General features: G+C 39.3%; 4 protein-coding genes and 1 non-coding gene across 10 annotated transcripts; 2 read left to right on the top strand and 3 right to left on the bottom strand.

Annotated features, from left to right (window-relative positions):
- The first annotated feature begins 234 nt into the window (after positions 1 to 234).
- Positions 235 to 2480, top strand: LOC111790565 (uncharacterized). Its single transcript, XM_023671517.2, has 2 exons — positions 235 to 1234; positions 1471 to 2480. Exons 1-2 carry the CDS (start codon positions 732 to 734, stop codon positions 1634 to 1636), a joined length of 669 nt encoding a protein of 222 aa, XP_023527285.1. The 5' UTR covers positions 235 to 731; the 3' UTR covers positions 1637 to 2480.
- On the bottom strand, positions 297 to 378 carry TRNAS-AGA (transfer RNA serine (anticodon AGA)). Its single transcript has one exon. It is a non-coding gene; the product is annotated as a tRNA-Ser (tRNA).
- Positions 2481 to 2680: 200 nt separating the features above from the next.
- On the bottom strand, positions 2681 to 11101 carry MSH1 (MUTL protein homolog 1). Of its 5 annotated transcripts, none has more exons than XM_087122416.1 (22): positions 10767 to 11101; positions 9654 to 9801; positions 9448 to 9545; positions 9226 to 9301; positions 8991 to 9110; positions 8859 to 8906; positions 8568 to 8632; positions 8243 to 8328; positions 7968 to 8132; positions 7682 to 7791; positions 7470 to 7575; positions 7320 to 7395; positions 7008 to 7066; positions 6682 to 6749; positions 6355 to 6528; positions 5920 to 6132; positions 5563 to 5819; positions 5331 to 5474; positions 5166 to 5226; positions 4784 to 5059; positions 3376 to 4110; positions 2681 to 3208 (listed from the first exon to the last, which is right to left on the bottom strand). In XM_087122416.1, exons 1-22 carry the CDS (start codon positions 10880 to 10882, stop codon positions 2978 to 2980), a joined length of 3432 nt encoding a protein of 1143 aa, XP_086978542.1. In that variant the 5' UTR covers positions 10883 to 11101; the 3' UTR covers positions 2681 to 2977. The 5 variants fall into 5 exon arrangements, with proteins under 5 accessions (XP_086978542.1, XP_023527282.1, XP_086978543.1 ...); XM_023671514.2 differs by having other exon boundaries at positions 4784 to 5056; XM_087122417.1 differs by having other exon boundaries at positions 9654 to 9795.
- Positions 11102 to 11659: 558 nt separating this feature from the next.
- On the bottom strand, positions 11660 to 14339 carry LOC111790563 (auxin-responsive protein IAA12). Of its 2 annotated transcripts, none has more exons than XM_023671513.2 (5): positions 13627 to 14339; positions 12871 to 13178; positions 12439 to 12565; positions 12293 to 12354; positions 11660 to 11932 (listed from the first exon to the last, which is right to left on the bottom strand). In XM_023671513.2, the coding sequence occupies exons 1-5, from the start codon at positions 14016 to 14018 to the stop codon at positions 11925 to 11927; spliced, it is 897 nt and encodes a 298-aa protein (XP_023527281.1). In that variant the 5' UTR covers positions 14019 to 14339; the 3' UTR covers positions 11660 to 11924. The 2 variants fall into 2 exon arrangements, with proteins under 2 accessions (XP_023527281.1, XP_023527280.1); XM_023671512.2 differs by having other exon boundaries at positions 11660 to 12203; positions 13627 to 14338.
- A 2023-nt stretch (positions 14340 to 16362) lies between these two features.
- Positions 16363 to 18757, top strand: TPR4 (Tetratricopeptide repeat (TPR)-like superfamily protein). Its single transcript, XM_023670883.2, has 6 exons — positions 16363 to 16895; positions 17576 to 17748; positions 17875 to 17935; positions 18013 to 18183; positions 18304 to 18476; positions 18555 to 18757. Exons 1-6 carry the CDS (start codon positions 16494 to 16496, stop codon positions 18673 to 18675), a joined length of 1101 nt encoding a protein of 366 aa, XP_023526651.1. The 5' UTR covers positions 16363 to 16493; the 3' UTR covers positions 18676 to 18757.
- The last annotated feature ends 11 nt before the right edge of the window (positions 18758 to 18768 follow it).

Raw genomic sequence — 18768 nt, 5'->3', positions numbered from 1 at the left:
TATTAAGAGGAGAAAAGATAAAAGAGGTCAGCTAACTACGAGCTTGTACCATGCTATAAAATGATAGAGAGGAGGAGAGCTCCGTTTGAAACGAAGAATGACACGACATTTAAAAAGAAAGTTCGGTCAAATTACGTGTTTAGCCCTTGAACTTTAAAAATATCAAATTGCAAGAAACAAGCTGACAACTCAACAACGTGACAAGACCCAATATTAAGAGGAGAGAACAGATAAAAGAGATCAACTAACTTCGAGCTTGTACTATGACTAACTAGACTAAAAAAAACAAAATGAAACGTGAGCGGCAGGATTCGAACCTGCGCGGGCAGAGCCCACATGATTTCTAGTCATGCCCGATAACCACTCCGGCACGCCCACAAGATTTGAGGGGGGGAGATGTTAATGGAGGTTGAGTGAAGAAAGATTAGGGGTAAAGGGCGAGGAAGAAGGCATTGACCGAATCAGAAGGAAGCAAAAATGGGATGGTAAGCAAATAGGCAGAGGCTCTGGGAGGTTCGTGACCGGAAACGGAAAAGAAAGGCAGCAGAGAGCCGAATTTGTTAATATAGTTGTGTTTTCGAACCGATCAAAACCAAAATGACCACCTCATATTGCTTTCTCCTTCCCACTTTTGATTCTCGCATCCACCCCTTCAATCCCCTCTTTTTTGCTCTGGATCCAGCGGCGCCGGCTGCTCTTTCTGTTGATGGTAGCATCCCCGGACGGCACCCATGGGAGGAGGGCGGACGTCGACGGCACCTTCCAGAAATGTCATGGTGGTGGTAGATCCAGCCCGGGAGTCCGCCGCTGCGCTCCAGTATACGCTTTCTCATGCTCTCGTTCAGAACGACGAGCTCATTCTCCTCCATGTCGATAATCCTAATTCTTGGAAGAACGCCATTTCGACTTTCCTCAAGAGGCCGAATGAAAAATCCGCCAATGCTCATGCTTCTGCCATTGTCCCTGCCACTGCCACTGCCACTGCCACCGCCACCGCCACCGCTGCCGCCGCCGCCGCTTTCGGCTTCCAAGGAGGACCACAAGTGGAGGTTGATTTTCTTGAGGAGATGAAGAAAGCCTGCAAGATTGCTAATCCCAATCTTAAAGTGCGGACGGTGAGGGTTGAATTGGAAGGCAAAGACAAAGCCTCCATGATTATGGCTCAAACCAATGCTCTCGGTGTTGATCTGCTAGTCATAGGGCAGAGGCGAAGTCTCTCCACAGCGATCTTAGGGTTTGTCTTCTTCCCTTCATCATAATTGTCAATTTTAGCTTCCCGAGCTTTCCATACAATTATCGTCCATTCATCATTTTCATTGATTCTCGAGCTTTCCATACAATTATCATAGCTCCTAAACTGAGATTGCCTTAATAAATGAATGAGATGCTTCTGAATATGTATGATCATGCATCCAAAATCAAGAAGATTAGGGTTTTTGTTTTCATTTGTTGTGAATTCATTAAACGCAGTTATAAACGGTCTGGAGGGGCAATGAAAGCGGCAAAAATGTTGGACACAGCAGAGTATTTGGTTGAGAACAGCAAGTGCACTTGTGTTGCTGTACAAAAGAAAGGTCAAAATGCAGGCTATCTCTTGAACACCAAAACCCAAAGAAACTTCTGGCTCTTGGCTTGATATCATAATATCAACTCCCTTCACCATTTTCCATTCTCCTCAATCCACCATTGTTTTCAAATTCATCACTCCCTCTCCTTACCCTTTCTCTTGTTTCAAAATCAAACTCATTGGCTTTCTCTTTGGCTCTCCTTCCCCATTTGAGATCAATTTCAAGTTGATTCATTCATCATCTCCAGGCTTGGTTTGGATTGGACACCCTCTACCTTCTTTCTTTCCAGGCAGTGCATCAACAAAATCATTTGTACATAACTTTTGGACCCACAGAAATTAACCAGCTGAAAATGAGTTAACCCCACTCTCCTTTTTCTGTAATGCTTTCCTTTTATCTTTTGCTTCAAAGAATTCATTTGTTAACCATGTTCTTGTTGAGCCATCTGGTTTTATCTTTGAAATTGTAATTCTGTTCGACGTGGTGAAATCAGTACTCTTTTCTTAAGGGCTAAGCTAGAAAATTGTTCTAAAGCCCACCTTAGCCACCTCTGATTTCACAAATCCAAAACCCAGCTATGAAATGTTTAGATCCACCAATACCCAGTCAACTAGTAAGAACTATCCAAATTGAACAGGAAAGTGTAAAACCCAACTACCATAGCATCCACTCTCATCTGGTAGCAAAAAATGCCTACATCTGTTCCTCATGGCTCAAAATACCAGGAAGCTTCATGGCAAGAAGGTATCTACTTCATCACCCATTGAAGTTCATGATTTATGCCAAAACCGACTCATTTAGACGAGTTGATGAAAAAAAAATGAAGTAAAAAGCTCTATTTCTTTGTTTCGTTATTGTATAAAATTGTTCTTATCCATATTGAAATAAATGAAATTTTAAAGTTTCATAGAATCTCGACAGTCTTATCTGTATCTTATCTGTACTGAAATGAAATAGAATTTTAAGTCGAATATGGTTCATTTGGTTGATAGGATTTGTCTGAATTTATCTTTTTATTGGCGTGGCAAGTCCATTTCTTAAATTGACTTCCATTCCAGCAATCTCCTTTCCCCAACAAAACTATTCATTGAGTTTTATCCACACCAAGTAACTTCTCATCCTATCAAGTTACCAAAATAATATTGAACTAAATCAAGCAAGGAACAGAGGCTGCGTAGAATAAAGGTTTTGTTAGTTGAACAATGCCTATACACTTCCTGCATAAAAAAAATTGATCCTATCTGCTGCTGTAAACTATGGAGTTATAACTGCAGAAGAGAACAAAAAGAAACTGCAGCCTATGTTTCATTCCCCTACAACTCATTTCTTCAATCTGTAATATACAATCCAGCAGGAAGATCGACTCATTTTTTTGCTCTTACCAAGTCATCTGATAGGAGATTGTTGAATTATGAACAAACAGTCACATTCTCTGATAAGAGATTGGACGTGCCAAAATTTCGGTGCTTTCCATCAGCAACATTAGTTAGCTGTAACCCATGATCAGGAAGTCGATTGATGAGAAGTGTTTCGAGCTGGCACGCCAAGCTCTTCCCAGGTACTATAAAATAAAGAAATGCAGCATCCCGCATTCCTTCTTTTAAACGATGCGAATGGACTCGACCCTCTAGATCATCAGTCTATGACAGGGAAAGAAGACGATAGTTCAGTATGTGATACATAAATTCCAATAAAATCGAACAATGAATTCAGAGCACATACAAAATTAGTGAAAATGCCTCACAGAAACCTTTCCTACACGACAAGGTTGAAAGATGGTAAATAAAATAGCAAGTCAGAGGTGTACCTGTCCGACATAGAATTTACCATCTGGTCTAAGAATTACGTACACACTCGAAGCACCGACTGTGGATGGAGGTGGCTTCTCTCTAGAATCAATCAAAACACATTGGATTTCTGCAGGTTTTAATGTGTTTTTATCCTTATGAAACTCTATCAGCTTCTTTTGGCATATTGCAGTGATAGCACCCTCAATTTCCTTCCAAGAGACAACCTTTTTCTTAGTTTTCTCTGTTTTTGGGCGTTCAGCTTCTACTGTAACACCATTTGACAGGAGATGGGGTTTGTGATTGCCATTAAGCCTTGCATGAGAAGAATTTGAGGGATACAAATTCATCTTCTGTTTTCCTGAAATCCCTTGTTCAACATAATTTGAGACATACAAATCTTGAGCCCTATGAATTATAGCTTCACAGATTCCTTCATTCTTTGCTGTTTCAAAGGCAAGGCTCTCTCTACATATTCCACTGATCAACTTCCAAGTGGGAACCGTACGGCCATCAGTACAGACACTTCCCATTGCCTTGAACACAGTGTTATTGATATCCAAAGGCAAATTGAATATACCATGCAAGTGAGTGGAGACGATGCCAAGGCACCCAACTTTATCAAGAGCTTCAACAATGCTCCCTGCAATACAAGTGCCTTTGGCTGTTTCTGTTCCTCGACAGATTTCATCTATAAGTACGAGGCTGCTTTCCGTTGCTCTACTCATGATGGATCTCATCTCTGACATTTCCACCTGATACATAATCATCATATGAAACTCATGAAACTCCAACAACTAAGTCCAAGCTCACTACTATCAGATATTGTCCTATTTGAGCTTTCCCTTTCAAACTTTCCCTCAAGATTTTTAAAACGTGTCTACTAAGGAGAGGTTTCCACACCCTTATAAGAAATGTTTCGTTTCTCTCTCCATCTGATGTGAGATTTCACAATCCACCCCCTTGAGAGCCCAGAGTCCTTGCTGGTACACCGCCCCGTGTCTGGCTCTAATACCATTTGTATCAACCTAAGTGCACCGCTAGCAGAAATTGTCCTCTTTGGGCTTCTCCTCAAAGTTTTAAAAACGCGTCTACTCAGGAGAGGTTTCTACACCGACGTGGGACCTCACAATAGAATAGAATGTGTGTAGGAAGAGGTGTTATTAAAAAAAATCTGTCTATCCTAACTACAAAAAGCTAAAACCTTTGGGGTCTAGCCAATGCATCAACAAAAAGCAGCAATCACAATACCAAGCTGACCATCTTGAACTTGTTTACTCCTAAAAAAACATCCTAATGTTCCAAAACACTACACCAAGCTTACCATACAGTTGGGAAACACAACATTAAGGTTCTATATTTCTGTTCCTGATCCAATTGTTGTAAACTATCACTGTTCATACGAATAACATTCAAATGGCTGCTTACCTGAAAAGAACTTTTCCCATCAGCAGGACTATCAAAAGATTTCATATGAAGCATAATAGAATCAAAATGAGGAATCAGGGCAGACTCTGCTGGCACCATAAATCCACATATCCCAAGCAAAGCAGCTGCACAAATGGATCGAAGCAAGCTAGATTTCCCACCCCCATTTGGACCCGTCAAAAGAAACAACGACTCCATCTCAATACTATTCTGCACAGCATTCCCTTCTATGGTATCAAACCAATACGGAGATAGTCCAACCAGCTTCATCCCCTGCTTTTATTTTATAATCCAATCAGAATATGAAACCAACAACTAAAAACAAAATCATAATGATTCTCAACGACACGACCGAACTGGAACATTGGTCGCTAAAGAATACCTTGGACCTATCACTGGGTGCAGCAAGGGTAGGAAAAACCCATTTTCTCCTCCTCCCTTCACTTCAAAACATTTAAAAACCAAAAACATTCATCAGCAGCAATAAGAAGTTTTGGAGAATGAGTATCAATAACAGAAAAGGGTATTAAAAGCATATGGATTCAACCTCACATGAGCGAACAACGCCTTGGCGATAATGAGTAACATGGAAGCAAATATTAGAACGTTCATTTTAGCAAGCAATTCAGAAGAAAGTTGCCTCAGCAAATCCACTACTCTTGCTTTTGCTTTGGCATTGGCCTCTTGGTACCTGAAGCAAAATAGATTTGTTCATTATTTATTCACTAAAAGATGATAATATGATGAGAGAGGAGTTGTATTATAAACAAACCACATGCCTTGTTAAAGCATCTTCCACCTTCTTCGTCGTAAACCACTCGTCCCCGACCTTTTTACCCTTTGAATCAAGAGCAGGTTTCAATTGTTTAATTTCTTTTTCTCCAGGGCTTCCAGCCCATACAGCTGGTGCAAACCGTCTTCCTTTGAACCAGACAGATTGATTATCCCGAGCATACAATATTTCTCCCTTTGGACCTCCTAGCGGCGCAGTCGTAGCCTTGATTCTTGAAATGATCGGGACGAAATCTTCAGTAACCTGTATTAAATGACCATCAAGGACACTAATTGATAGAGTTTTTGATTGGCTGAAATGATCCAATGAGTTACAAAAGGAAAACTGAGCGTTGGAAACATACTGCTAGAGACAGTGCTTCAGCTGCACTTTCTACTTCTGTACACACTTCTTCAATGTGAATCCTTTTCACACGACCTTTCCAAGAAGATTCCATATCCTCAAAAAAATCATTAGGAATGATAAAATAAGAACTGATTTTCTGATCCCTTTCGCTTTCGCTATCGAGAAAAATCATTTCACCAACTCTACTGGAAGCCCATTCACATTCGTCGACCTAAATAGAAACGAAAGAATAGAATACTGATGCTTGAGTATTAACGACAATGATTTAAAAGTGGAGCCATTCGATAAGGCAACACGATGTTCGTTCGAGGCATACAAATGTAAATAAACAAGTAACATGACTTCATAATCACTACTGATCAAGCAGAGTTCAGTAAGAAAGTCGATGCCAGGCAAGATAAATCGAACGAAGTGAGTTGCTACTTATACTTACAAATGTTTCATAGTCAATTTTCAACCCAGTTGCCACAGATGAAGGATCCATCAACAATTTCAGGATGTTGCTTAACTCGCAATTTTTATGCATGTGTAAGATTTCGTCAAGTACGTTCTTCATTCTACAGAACTCAATATGATTGGCTTCCCTCATTTCCAATAACTTCACGAGCTGCAACACGTATAGATACAAGTCAAATAGATTTATGCAATAGCCTATGCCTCGATTGAAAAGAACAGAACAGAATGGTTGAAAGCTAGAAAGAGGATGCTGCCTGTAGCATGTCGAACGTATTTTAGTTGAACATTCCAACATTCACAATACCTTGGCGGGTGGAAAGCAAGTGAAGTCTGGAATTGCACATGTGACATTGCTCATAAGCCTGCATGTTGCTGACCCAATAGAATAGGATTAAGAATATGTTTTAAGGGATTTCAAACAGAGATAACCGAGAAGAATTGTAACGAAAACAGCAATGTTTTAAGGGATTTCTGTTAGTTTTAAGGTATTTCAAACCGACAAAACCGAGAATAATTGTACAAGAAACAGTGAAGAGTGTTCTACGAACTTGTAAAATCACCAATGAACCCCAAAGCTTAAGTTCATAGGTTAAGGTAAATTTAATTATATCAACATGGTCGCAGAATCACCTTGAATAGTGGTCGCGATCTCATAAGCAGGAGGATTGAGAAGAAGATCCCTGATATACCTGCAAACGAAACACATATCAAAATACATATTTGTATGCGTGCATGAATCACGGTTCCAACGACCGAAATTGTGTCTGTAACTATGGTTGATAATGCCTCATAATCAACAAACAAGAATTCGAAAACTATATATATATATATATATGTATTTCAGTTGCAATTTGAAATGTTCGAAGAACAACGAAGAGGAAATCTAGCAAAGTTCTTAGCAGAGAACTATCTCGACACCAATTAAAAATTGTTCCGACTCACAATGCAGGAAGGCCAGCACAATTTGATGGAAGCAACACCTTCAACAAACACGGTATTCCCTCTGTTGGTATGGCACCTATATGCATTTAATGTATGAACATGATTAAAATTGCTTTTGTTTCTGTGGAATCCAAGTGAAATAAAACTAACCAATCTGTGTTGCGGTTCCCAATGTTAATGGATGTGGCCTATTTTCGGACGATATCGTTACGTTCCTAAATGTAACTTCATCATCAAGACCATAAAGCTCTTTAACCTGGAAATGATCAGAAAATGAAGTAAATTAACGTCAATACAGATAACACGTCCAGCTATGCTTTCGATAGAAACAAAAGAGTTGCAGATGCAGATGCAATGCAAACCTTAGACAAAAGATTAGTAAGAGGATTTCCATCCAACCACTCAAAATGTCTGGAATTACATTCCCCCCATAGCCGACCACCCTCACCGAATTCACCCCAGCGACAAGTACCTATAAGAAGCCGCTCGTGAAGTGATAAGCTTGCGCACGACATCAAAACGTAAATATTCTTTAAATGGCACAGATTGAGAAGCATACTTCTTCCAAACATCAACAACCAAGAACCTATGCTACACAGTTCACACAATAAACAAAGCATCTGCTACCATATTTGACAATTTTCAAACCTGAGGAGTTGTTCCTTAATGAAGTGTGAAGAAATAAATGATGGTATTGACAAGTGCGCAGCTTAGTAACCAAGGCCTCCTCTGTCAAACCATCCTCTGACGAATATGTCTTCATGGTCTCTATCACAAGGCTTATGCAATAGCCTCTTGCAGATCGTGATATTCCTATATGTGTTGCATTCAACATTGTAAGTAACAATGAGCTGATAAGACTCAAATATTACTCCATATAAAATACCTTACTAAATAATAACTGAATGTACTAAATCACCTACCGACCACAGGCATTGGTTCTGGAAAGTCGAGATCATGATCAACCCCAACAAGCCCAAAGACATAGGGACTGCCCGGGTGTGCATGCCTGCGCACGCAAACAATCCCAGTCATTGAATCTTCTTCTTCCTTCTTCCTCTTTCATTCACAAGTAAACTTCCATATGAGCAAGTGCTTGAGCACCATTTTACAACAACTACTGGATTGCATATCCGGTAATATAAAAACTAAAATTTTGAGTTCAACCATAGCAAAGGTGGAGGATCGAACCGAGATCATACAATATGAAGATTTAGCAGACAATACCAAGTTATCGCATGAATTTACCCAGATATAAAACGTCCTTTGCGAGAACGAGCTTGCATTGGTCCTTGAACTTCTTCCACTATGCACTATAGGACCAAATGAAACAAACTGATAAGAATGATTCAAAGATATGCTACTCAAAAGAACTTGATGGAGTCCCAAGAAGGAAAGAGACATGAAATCCCTGGTCTAAGTATCACAATATTTCTCATAGGTGTTGAGCGTATTCATTTTTACGAAGAGAGGTTCAAACTCAAATTGCGAAAATCACTCGGATAATCAAATAAAAATAAGGTCATCACAGTTGCTCACCACTGAGAACCCGTTACGAGTCAGATCATCCAAAGTTTGACGAAGATTCTGCAAAGTGATTCTTTGATTAGAACAACAAGGATTAGATATCAAAAAAATCATGTGATCCATTTTTCGGACGAAATCCAATACCACAACAGGGCAACCAGCTTTTGGAACACTATCCATACGCTGACCTCCAAAAGGATTCAAACCAGCATATTCAACAAGTATGCAAGCATCTATTCCAATTGCTTCATAAAAATCTCCAACCTGTAGAGAAAGAGAGAAACAAATTGCTTTCTCATAAACTAATTTTAATTATAATAGAAATCTAAATAGGCAATTTGCACGGTAAAATCGGGAAGCAAGACGGGAAAATTCATACTCTACAAAGCAAAACTTCTCGAGGAAACTTTGCCTTGAACTGTAGTATCTCCCAGTTAAGAGTTCCTTCTTTAAGACTGCAGCAAAACAGTAAGCATAGCGTATGACATGACATCTCCATAAGTCCATATGAACAAACGAAGGCCTTTAAGCCCATCAAACAGGAAAATGATTCTCAGTAGGCACATGCCACAAGAAAGAAAAGGCTATCCCACAAGCTCACCTCCCATTTTTCAGGTTAATATCTAAACCGAGCAAATTGGAGAAGTCAAGCCTCTTAACCAGCTGAACCGATGAGGGTTTCTTGCATGATTCCACCATCTGAAAATTCAAGGAAACAAGTACCATGACACACAGCATATCAACAAGAATTAAGGCATCATCAAGATAATGGGAAGAGATAGTTCTTAGTTTAAGCTAGTAGTTCACCTCTTTCCACCATGAAATGTGAGAAAGGAACTTATCGTCTTGGACATTATTAATATTCTTAAACTTCTTAGCAGCTTTGATGCTTCCTCCTGAATATTTTCTACCTTTTCCAAACTGCAACTTCTCAAGCCGTTGCCTTTCACTGTTTCTACGTGTAAAATTCCACGCGTTAGAATAACCAATGTGGAAAACGTAGTGGCTGTAACAGCCCAAGCATACTGCTAGAAGATATTGTTCTCTTTAGGCTTTCCCGATTTGGGCTTTCCCTTTCGGACTTCCCCTCAAGGTTTTTAAACACACCTACTAGGGAGACGTTTCTACACTCTTATAAGAAATGCACGTGGGATCTCACAATCCACCCTCCTTGGGAGCCCAGCGTTCTCGTTGGTACATCGTTTAGTGTCTGGCTCTGATACCATTTGTAACAACCCAAGCCCACCGTTAGTAGATATTGTCCTCTTTGGGCTTTCTCTTTCGGGCTTCCCCTCAAGGTTTTAAAAACGCGTCTACTAGGGAGAGGTTTCCTCACGCTTATAAGAAATGTTTTGTTTCCCTCTCCAACTAATGTGGGATCTCATAGTGGCATTCCTAAATTTCTTCTGCCAATCAAAGAAGTCCCCCATGTAGAAAACGATACAATAACGAAGATGTTTACAGACAGAAAAGTAGTTCGACCCCCCGACTTTCAATTCAACAAGTTCAAACGTCCTCGAAAACAAGACTACAAGATGCAAACAGGGAACTTCTCCCAGTGAAATTTTTACTAATTAAATTTAAAAAAATGTGGGGACTTCTCCTTTTTAGGATAAGAAACAAAACCCCTAATTCTCCAAACTGTGACACGGAGTATTTCAAAGCATGTCGAATATGCACGACCGCCATTATCACATTTCTCGAGCTCTTCAGAGCATAAGCTACAAAAATAAGTTCAGACTCTCAATGGACACAAAGCAGGAGTAGAACTTACAAACTGCACACCAAACCCAGCATACCCAAATGAAGAAACAGAGACCGAAATCAGAAATATGACAGAAAAGACGAATAATGAAACACCATAATGCATGAAATGAAACCAAGGAAGCGATAACCAGAGGAAGAGAAAAGGGGTATTACAAAAACGCCGGTGAGTGAGTAAATGGGGTGAAGTTGCGCGGAGGGAAGCCAATCAAAAGCGCCAAAAAACGCCACCGGGAGAAAGAAACGACGTTTCGGGTAGCCACCCAGTACATGGCGGTGGATGAAAACTATGTCTCTGAACCTCAATCTCGTTCTTGTTGGAAGCTCAGTGCTCTCCTTTCAAATGGGGTTGTTCGCAACTCCTGGTTGTAGGAACTGAAAACCCTGGTTGCCGATTCTTCCCGCCACAATCGTACAGAGACCCTGATTCCAAATAACCCTTTTGATGCTACTACCAATATGTATTTTTCAGACGAGAACGAAATTCAAAAATCACCTCTCTTTTAGTTAACATAAGTATTACTCAGAACAAGCGCCCATTATGGAGTTCATAATGTGTGTTACGGTTCGTGAAAATTATACATTTATCTTCTAAGTTATATTCACATTTATTTTTAAAAAAATTATCGTTCATATTATAGAGAAATCAATGGTTAAAAAGTCAAATCCGTAAAGATTTGAAATTGAAATTCATTGAAATTCAACCAAATAAAAGGAGTATTTAGATATTAACGTCTTGATCCATACTAAAAGACTTTTTAGTTTTTTAAGTGTGTTTCTAACCCGTTCTAAGAGAATTAGTTTTTTAAACACTTAGAAAGTTGTTCAAAACATAATCACATTCGAAGTATTTCAAGTTGGTATTAGTTCATAAGATCAAAATCATTACATTTCGATCAAAAAGTCGATGTTGAGCGAGGTTGTTTATGATATTCAAACCATTCCATCTTAATATAGTCATCAAAATCGAATCAAATCATCAACTTAACAGACATGAGATGCTATCAATGAGAAGAAGAATTAATGAGTCAGGGCCATGGGCAAAGGTCTTTAAGAGTATAAGAGAACATATTAGCATTACTCCAAAATGAAGTTTGAAACAGAGGACAAACACCAAGAAAAAGATGAAACCATCTTCACCTTCTTTAACATGTTAATAATCCAAATAGAAAGATACATTCGGACTCGATTCACAAACATAAGAAATGCACTCGTAAAAGACAGTCGACCAATGCAGCGAATACCAGCTTTCCCTTTGCGAAGAAAACAACTTTAGTCGATTTAAGCGAAGAGAGTCGTAAATGGTCGCCGAGTTCATAAGCCTGTAGGTAGCATTGTATAAGATGATTTCTTTCTTTCTTTCTTTCTTTCTTTCTATGGGGTGGGGGGCTGTTAATGGTTTAGAGAAGAACCATTCAAAAAATGCAAGAACCATAAATGAGAATCAAACAAGACAACAAGCAAAAAGAATATGATCATCAACAAAACCACTCTCTTTTCTAGCTCTACTCATGTTCACCAACTTCACTTCACAATGGTTCTAAATGGGCTTCATTCCATTTCTCTCACTTCTTCCTTTGACATCTTGAACCTCTGAACGGTTTTATTAATTAGACCTCCTCGACGAAACTAAAACGACGATATCAAAATCAACTACAAGATTGGATTACGAGAACACGTACCGAGTCCCTTTGCCTCAGATGTCCTCATGATTCGAAGTTTCTTAACTGAGCCGAGGAACATCCTAGTCAATGAAAACAGACATTAAAAGATGGTAAATAAATGAACCATGAACTATAAACTTGTTTTTTCATGAGTGAGTGCATACTTCCAAGGAACATCTCCAACCAACAGCCAGTCTCCTTCTTTATCTTCGTAGGTGAGCACAAACTCAGAGGAGCCAGTGAGAAGTTTTGAAGGTTTTGGTGCTTGTTCGTCGTAATCTCCACTCGAGCCTAACCACGAAAGAGAGACGACTCTTAGTCAGTACAAATAATCTCAGTTATCAACCATCCATCATCCATGGTCAGTTCTAGTTCAGGTCCCAAAAAAGAAGACAAATCCACATTTTCTCACTTTAGACATATAGAGAGTGAAATATACACATATGTACATATATATCTTTGTGTGTGAATAGATAGTAAGGGTGTACGTTCAACCCGACAACTCCGATCAACCCAACCCGAATTATTTCGGGACCATGTACACCCCTAATAGATAGACAGACAGATGGGCATGATGATCTAGAGAAGCAGCTAACCAGAGGATGGGGCACTTCCTGCGGGCTTAAAAAACATGTCCTCGAGAATCAGGGCCAAAGTCCCATAGCAAGAATGGGCATTCAAATCCACTTTCCTGCCTATTAGAACTCCGTCCATATACACCTTCACAAAGCCTAGAGGCCCCTTTTCAGTATCAGTGGCACTCATATTTTTGCCATCATGGATCTTCTCTGCAACACCATTGGACCTAAGCAGCTCCTTTTCATCTCCAGACTTTCGATTTTTAGCTTGGTTAACCAGGCTGTTGATTCTGTAAGCTCTTAATGGCGGCCATCCCACCACCTGACTGCTTCCAGTTCATCCAAAAACAAGAACAAATAGAAAAACAGGCAATGGATCAGAATATGACTAACAAGAACAATGGAATAGATCATGATGATCAACTAGAAAGACAGGCTTTGATGAACATTAGAACAAAAAAGGTATCCAATTCAGGTTATAGAAGATCCTATTAAAAGCCAACAGTTCATCGATTTCTATTGCTACATTAACAGGATTGCACACACCACACACTTCTAACAGTGCAACAACGAGACAATCTCTTTTCCACTGTTAACTATTAGGATTGAAAATTAAAAAGAACTAACAAACAGTTCAGGATTTCAGTTCGATGAATTTGGAATCGAAGATTCTAATTATTCCTTATTTCAATAAAGAGAAAAGTTCATTACTCCTGTTTGATCAACAACCAAAACATTAAAATAATCAATGATAAACAGAGCATTCCCCCCAACCTGACAGCCGGAGGCGGAGAATCGCCATGGTGAGAAACAGGTTCCGCCGCCCTCTTAACACCAGAAACAGCAGCAGCTCTGCCTGAGAATCTAGCAGAAGAAGAAGAAGACGATCCACCAGGAGAGATCGCCGAGGGAAAATCTTTCGCCGTCAATATCCTGCCACGGTCACCCCAACCACTATGTTTACCCTTTCCAGTAGAAATCCCACTTCCGAGGCTGAGCCCTAACCCTAATTCGAGCTCAGCCTCAACAGGGGAAGAAAACTCCTCCGATGACAAATCCGGTTGGTGTTTATCCACCTCCTTCGCCTTGGAAACGGAATTCTCATCATTGGAGGCACCGGAAGAGCCAATGGCGCTGCTACTCAGTAAACCTAGGGGTGGTTCCATGGAGAGAGAATGAAGATAGAGGAAAACAGGGGGAATAGAGAAATAAATGGACGGGTTGTTTGAGGAGGAAGACGGAATGAGTGTGAAGAAGAGGAGGAGGTGGGGGTGATGATGATGGGACCCAGATGTCTGGTAGTGCGGCTACCAGTGATGGCAGTTACCCACCATGGCTCTCCATTGTTGTCGACAAGAATTTCCCTTTTGAGCTGAATCTCAACACGATTCATGTCTCCTTCACGGATCTCTGTCTCTCTCTCCTTCTTTCTCTCTGTCTCTCTCTGTCTCTCTCTCTGTCTCTCTCTCTGTTTCTCTCTGTAGTCTGTAGCTGTACCTGCCATTGGAATTCTCCATGTTTTATCTTTTTTTAAAACAATATTATATTATATTATATTTCAAACTCGAGGAGAATTTCAAAACCCCACTAAATAGACTTTATATTTTTTTTAGTTTTTCAAAATTAAATTTATTAAATATATATATATATTGGATCCTATCATTTTTTAAATATAAAATTTAGAGACTAAATTTATAATTTTAATTTTTTACCCTGTTATCCAAGAACTAAAGTTCATTAAAGACGATGGGTTTGCCCACCCACCTCCCGTTTTCTCTTAATACAACTCAAGAACGAGCTGAGCACTGAAACTCGAGGAGATTGGAAAGTATGTAAACTATATAGAGACAGGTCTCGAAATTAATGAATCAAGTAAAGTTCATTAAAGAGGATGGGTTTGCCCACTCACCTTCGGTGTTCTACTAACTCAATTAGGGAATGACTGAGTACTTTGAGAACTGCGTTTGTAATTTAACCTTACGACTTTTGTTTTGACATTAAGGAAAAGAAAAATCCAACAGGGTTCTTCGTTTTGAGGCAAACGCGAAAGAATTAGAGCTTACACTGCCCGAGATTTTGACGTTTAGATTCTCGATAAATTTGAAAACATTTAGTATATATATATATTAATGAATCTAGTAGAAAGGGAATTTGGGTAGATATAGATAGATTCTACCCTAAATCTTGCTAAAACCCTAAAAGACAAAAAGGGAAAGGGAAAGGGTTAGGGTTTAGGGTTAGGGTTTAGGGTTTTAATATTGTGAAGGTTGTGGCTTTAAGAGACCAACCCATTTATACTATTCTCAATAAATACTCCCTTTTTCCATGGTCTTCCACTTTCAAGACAATTCCCATACACTTGAGAGACCTCTAAGATATGCTTGCTTAGTGGGATTGTGGACCTTCAACACTATATATATATATATTATATAGTACTTCTATTATAAAAATAATAATATTACTAATTCTATTCTTAAATATAATTTACATTAATTAATCCAGATTATATAGTATGATATTGTCCACTTTGGGCATAATATCTTAAAATGTCTTATACTAATGAAAATAGTATTTCATTGATTATAAACTCATGATCATTCTCTAAATTAGTCGATGTGGGACTTTTCATCTAACAAATTCAACTCGACCCTTATTATATTTTTTAAATTGTTATGAATATTTAAAAATATTGAAGATAGGGTTGCTTTAAATAATTAAAGGGAAAAAAAAAGGGAATAACCCGATGAGGGCCTTATTTGGGTCCATTGGGCTTGAGTAGATTGGGCTTTTTAAGATATCTCTCATTGGGCCCAAAACCGAGACCCGAAATATCGGCCTTAGAATAAAAACAAAACAAATGTGACTTTATTTGAAATTTCAATTTAATTTTCTGAGAGCTTCGGTTACGTGATTTCTTTCTCTATTTTATTTTATTATTTTTCAAAGTAGCTGTAAGATTAGATTATCTGTTATGATTATTAATTTAATTAATAAAATACTTTAACATATAAATATAATTCAACTAATTAAAATATCGTATTAAAGAGACATTAGATATTCAAATTCTTAATATCCATAAGTTTGATGTTTATTTATTTAATATCTATAGTCATTTATTTTTTATAGTAAAATAAATGGGTAGAATATGTCAATTACAGTAAACTGCACTTATATTGACATTGACAGACATTGATATAGTCTGATAATCCTAACAGATCAGACTATCCAACCCAAATTGCAAAGGTTCAGCTAGTTCGAAAATTACTTTTAAAATTATTATGAAAATTAAAATCAATTAAGAGGGTTTGAGATTAATAAGATTTTAGTTATTAATGTGACATAATTTATAAAAGTAAACATGCCTAATCCCGAATCGAGTGATATTGAATTCATGTGAGCATAAAGTGTTTGAAACATGTAGTCACATGCATCTTGCTATTTCTTACCAATTTCCTTGCCAATATGCAAAGCCTAACTTGGTAGAAAAATACGTTAAATCTCCTTCAAAGTGGGGTATTACTTCAATCTAAACAAGATTATTTTAATTCCTCAATCGAGGAACTCCATAAATTACCAAGCTCCTTGGGATTTGAGCTGTGTGTGGTGCGGCAGCAACGCGGAAACGAAGATCAATCTCTTCGATGTTGCACTCCACGGCTTCGTTTTCCATCTACACTGATGATGAAAATCAAGAACAAGTCATGGGATTAGAAGGATTTGAGAAGGGTATCACGATTGAAGTGAACAAAGAAGCTGTGGGTAGTGGTAATGATTTCTGTTTTTCGAAAGGGGCTATGGGGTTGATTCAAGAGGAAGAAATGGAAGATGATGATGGCATGAACTCGATTGGGGGTTTTGATGGCGGCGAGTTTGACCTCACACCGGCCAGTCCTCCGATGTATCTAGCGGCAGGACTTGGATTGGATGCTTCTGGTCTCGGCGGTGCGTATGATTCTATGGATTTTTTTGACGAGAAGATGGTGGATGAACCGCCCGCAGTCCATCCTTCGCTGCTTCTAAGGAAATATGTGCAGTCCTTATGGGTACGTTCTTCTACTCGCCTCTGAAGTTTTAATTCATCTGTGTTTCATTGTGATGTACTGCTCAATCTTCATGAATTGGATATTTTCACCTATCAATTATGCGTTTCATGCATCGAATTTCCGGCCGTTCTGCAAAAAACATGTTCCTGGGGTTTTTTTAACTCCTCGTTCTTTCAGAATCTCTCTTCAGCTGATTTTATCAATTCTTAAGTTATGAAGTGAAGCAGTGAGGCTGGATCTGTTCTGTGTAATAGCCATAGCCCGTGCCTACTATGGTGAGAGTCTAGCCCTACTTCGACCAGTACCTCACACCGTTCGATGATTGGCTCTGCACAGATCGAGGAATGGTGTCAGAGCTAGACAACGGGCGGTGTGCCAGCGAGGACCCTCCAAGGAGGATGGATTGTGAGATCCCACATTTGTTGGAGAGGGGAACAAAGCACCCTTTACAAGGGTGTGGAAACCTCTCTCTAATAGACGTGTTTTAAAAACTGTGAGCCTGATGACGATAGGTAACAAATCAAAGCATACAATATTTGTTAGGAGTGGACGTGGGCTGTTGCATGTTTTGTCGGTCCGTCGGCCTTTTGGTTTTGTTTCAGCCGTTGTTCTATCAATCTACTGAGACTTAATCTTAAAACTCTTAGTTAACACCATGTGTTTGTTATATTGTGATAAAGTCGGAGGGAAAGCTTGATGAAGCTGAGGAACAGTGCTATCAAGCTACAGTAACATACCCTGAAGATGCTGAAATTCTGATGCTGTATGCTCAGTTGGTTTGGGAAGTTCATCATGATCAAGCAAAAGCCTCAAGTTACTTTGAACGTGCAGCTCTTGTTGCTCCAGATAACAGGTTGAATTCATTGGCAGCATAGTGAAATAGTTACCTCAATAACTAATATCTGCTGATGTTCTTCATTAGATAATCTAAATGAAGTCTGCACTTCTAATATGGATGAACTGAATGTTTCCATTGCAGCGATATTCTTGCAGCACGAGCTAGATTCCTGTGGGAACTGGACGACGAGGATGAAACTATGGTGCTGTCCCCTGCATAGTCTCAATAGTATTTTCAGAGCTAAGATGTATAACTGGCCTCATGTCGTGATTATCGCAGGTACCGGGGGAAGAAGACGGGAACCCAATTGGTAGTTCACCGCCCAAAGAAAGAACTGAACCAGTAGCTGACAATGGTGGGAGTGATCTGCAGGAGTCTTATGAGAAGATGTTGAAGGAGAACCCCACTGATCCATTGCTTCTGAAGAACTATGCTCGGTTCTTGCAACAGGTGAGACTATTTGGTTACCTCTGTGGCAGTTTGAGCACTAGTCGTTTGATTGATAGACTCGTTTATCGTAGAGACTAGCATTGTTTTGAGATGTTGATCCGTGTTTGTTGATGCCTACAGTCCAAAGCAGATCTCCAAGGAGCAGAGGAATACTACCACCGTGCCATACAAGCCGACCCAAGCGACGGGGAAGTGTTAGCACAATATGCAAAATTGGTGTGGGAGCTTCATCACGACTACGATAAAGCGTCACATAACTTCGAGAGAGCAGTAGAAGCCTCTCCTACAAACAGGTACCATCAAACTGCAGATCATTCTTAGCTTTGGGTGTCTTTTGCTTGCATTAACAGTTCATTGCGTTTCATTTTCAGCTATGTTCTTGGAGCATATGCAAGCTTCCTTTGGGAGACGGATGAATACCAAGAGGAAGATAGCCAAAATGACTCTCAGTGGCCTTCAAACACAGCGACAGTTTGTGTGGGAAATGCTTGAATTTTAAGAACATGAGATACTCAATGATATAATGTATTAAGTGATGCACTTGAAGCGAAATAATATTGTTCTTGTTTGAATATCTCAGCAGTC

This window comes from Cucurbita pepo, chromosome 3 (genome assembly GCF_057944985.1).
Source record: "Cucurbita pepo subsp. pepo isolate OVF chromosome 3, ASM5794498v1, whole genome shotgun sequence".
Taxonomy (NCBI): Eukaryota; Viridiplantae; Streptophyta; class Magnoliopsida; order Cucurbitales; family Cucurbitaceae; genus Cucurbita; species Cucurbita pepo.
The sequence above is the reverse complement of the archived record's forward strand: the minus strand, read 5'-3'. Positions and strand labels throughout refer to the sequence as shown.

What these genes read in the sequence shown, in the direction of transcription:
- LOC111790563 (XM_023671512.2), bottom strand. Translation starts at nt 14,018, where the DNA reads ATGGAACCACCCCTAGGTTTACTGAGTAGCAGCGCCATTGGCTCTTCC. An exon ending in TCTCCGCCTCCGGCTGTCAG is followed by an intron (nt 13,179 to 13,626) that starts GTTGGGGGGAAT and finishes AACTGGAAGCAG; the next exon opens with TCAGGTGGTGGGATGGCCGC. An exon ending in ATCTGAGGCAAAGGGACTCG is followed by an intron (nt 12,204 to 12,292) that starts GTACGTGTTCTC and finishes AAAACCGTTCAG; the next exon opens with AGGTTCAAGATGTCAAAGGA.
- LOC111790565 (XM_023671517.2), top strand. Translation starts at nt 732, where the DNA reads ATGGGAGGAGGGCGGACGTCGACGGCACCTTCCAGAAATGTCATGGTG. An exon ending in CTCTCCACAGCGATCTTAGG is followed by an intron (nt 1,235 to 1,470) that starts GTTTGTCTTCTT and finishes CATTAAACGCAG; the next exon opens with TTATAAACGGTCTGGAGGGG.
- TPR4 (XM_023670883.2), top strand. Translation starts at nt 16,494, where the DNA reads ATGTTGCACTCCACGGCTTCGTTTTCCATCTACACTGATGATGAAAAT. An exon ending in CTTGTTGCTCCAGATAACAG is followed by an intron (nt 17,749 to 17,874) that starts GTTGAATTCATT and finishes TTTCCATTGCAG; the next exon opens with CGATATTCTTGCAGCACGAG. An exon ending in GAAGCCTCTCCTACAAACAG is followed by an intron (nt 18,477 to 18,554) that starts GTACCATCAAAC and finishes TTTCATTTTCAG; the next exon opens with CTATGTTCTTGGAGCATATG.
- MSH1 (XM_087122419.1), bottom strand. Translation starts at nt 10,882, where the DNA reads ATGTACTGGGTGGCTACCCGAAACGTCGTTTCTTTCTCCCGGTGGCGT. An exon ending in CTGAAGCACTGTCTCTAGCA is followed by an intron (nt 5,820 to 5,919) that starts GTATGTTTCCAA and finishes CATTTAATACAG; the next exon opens with GTTACTGAAGATTTCGTCCC. An exon ending in ATGGGAAAAGTTCTTTTCAG is followed by an intron (nt 4,111 to 4,783) that starts GTAAGCAGCCAT and finishes ATTATGTATCAG; the next exon opens with GTGGAAATGTCAGAGATGAG.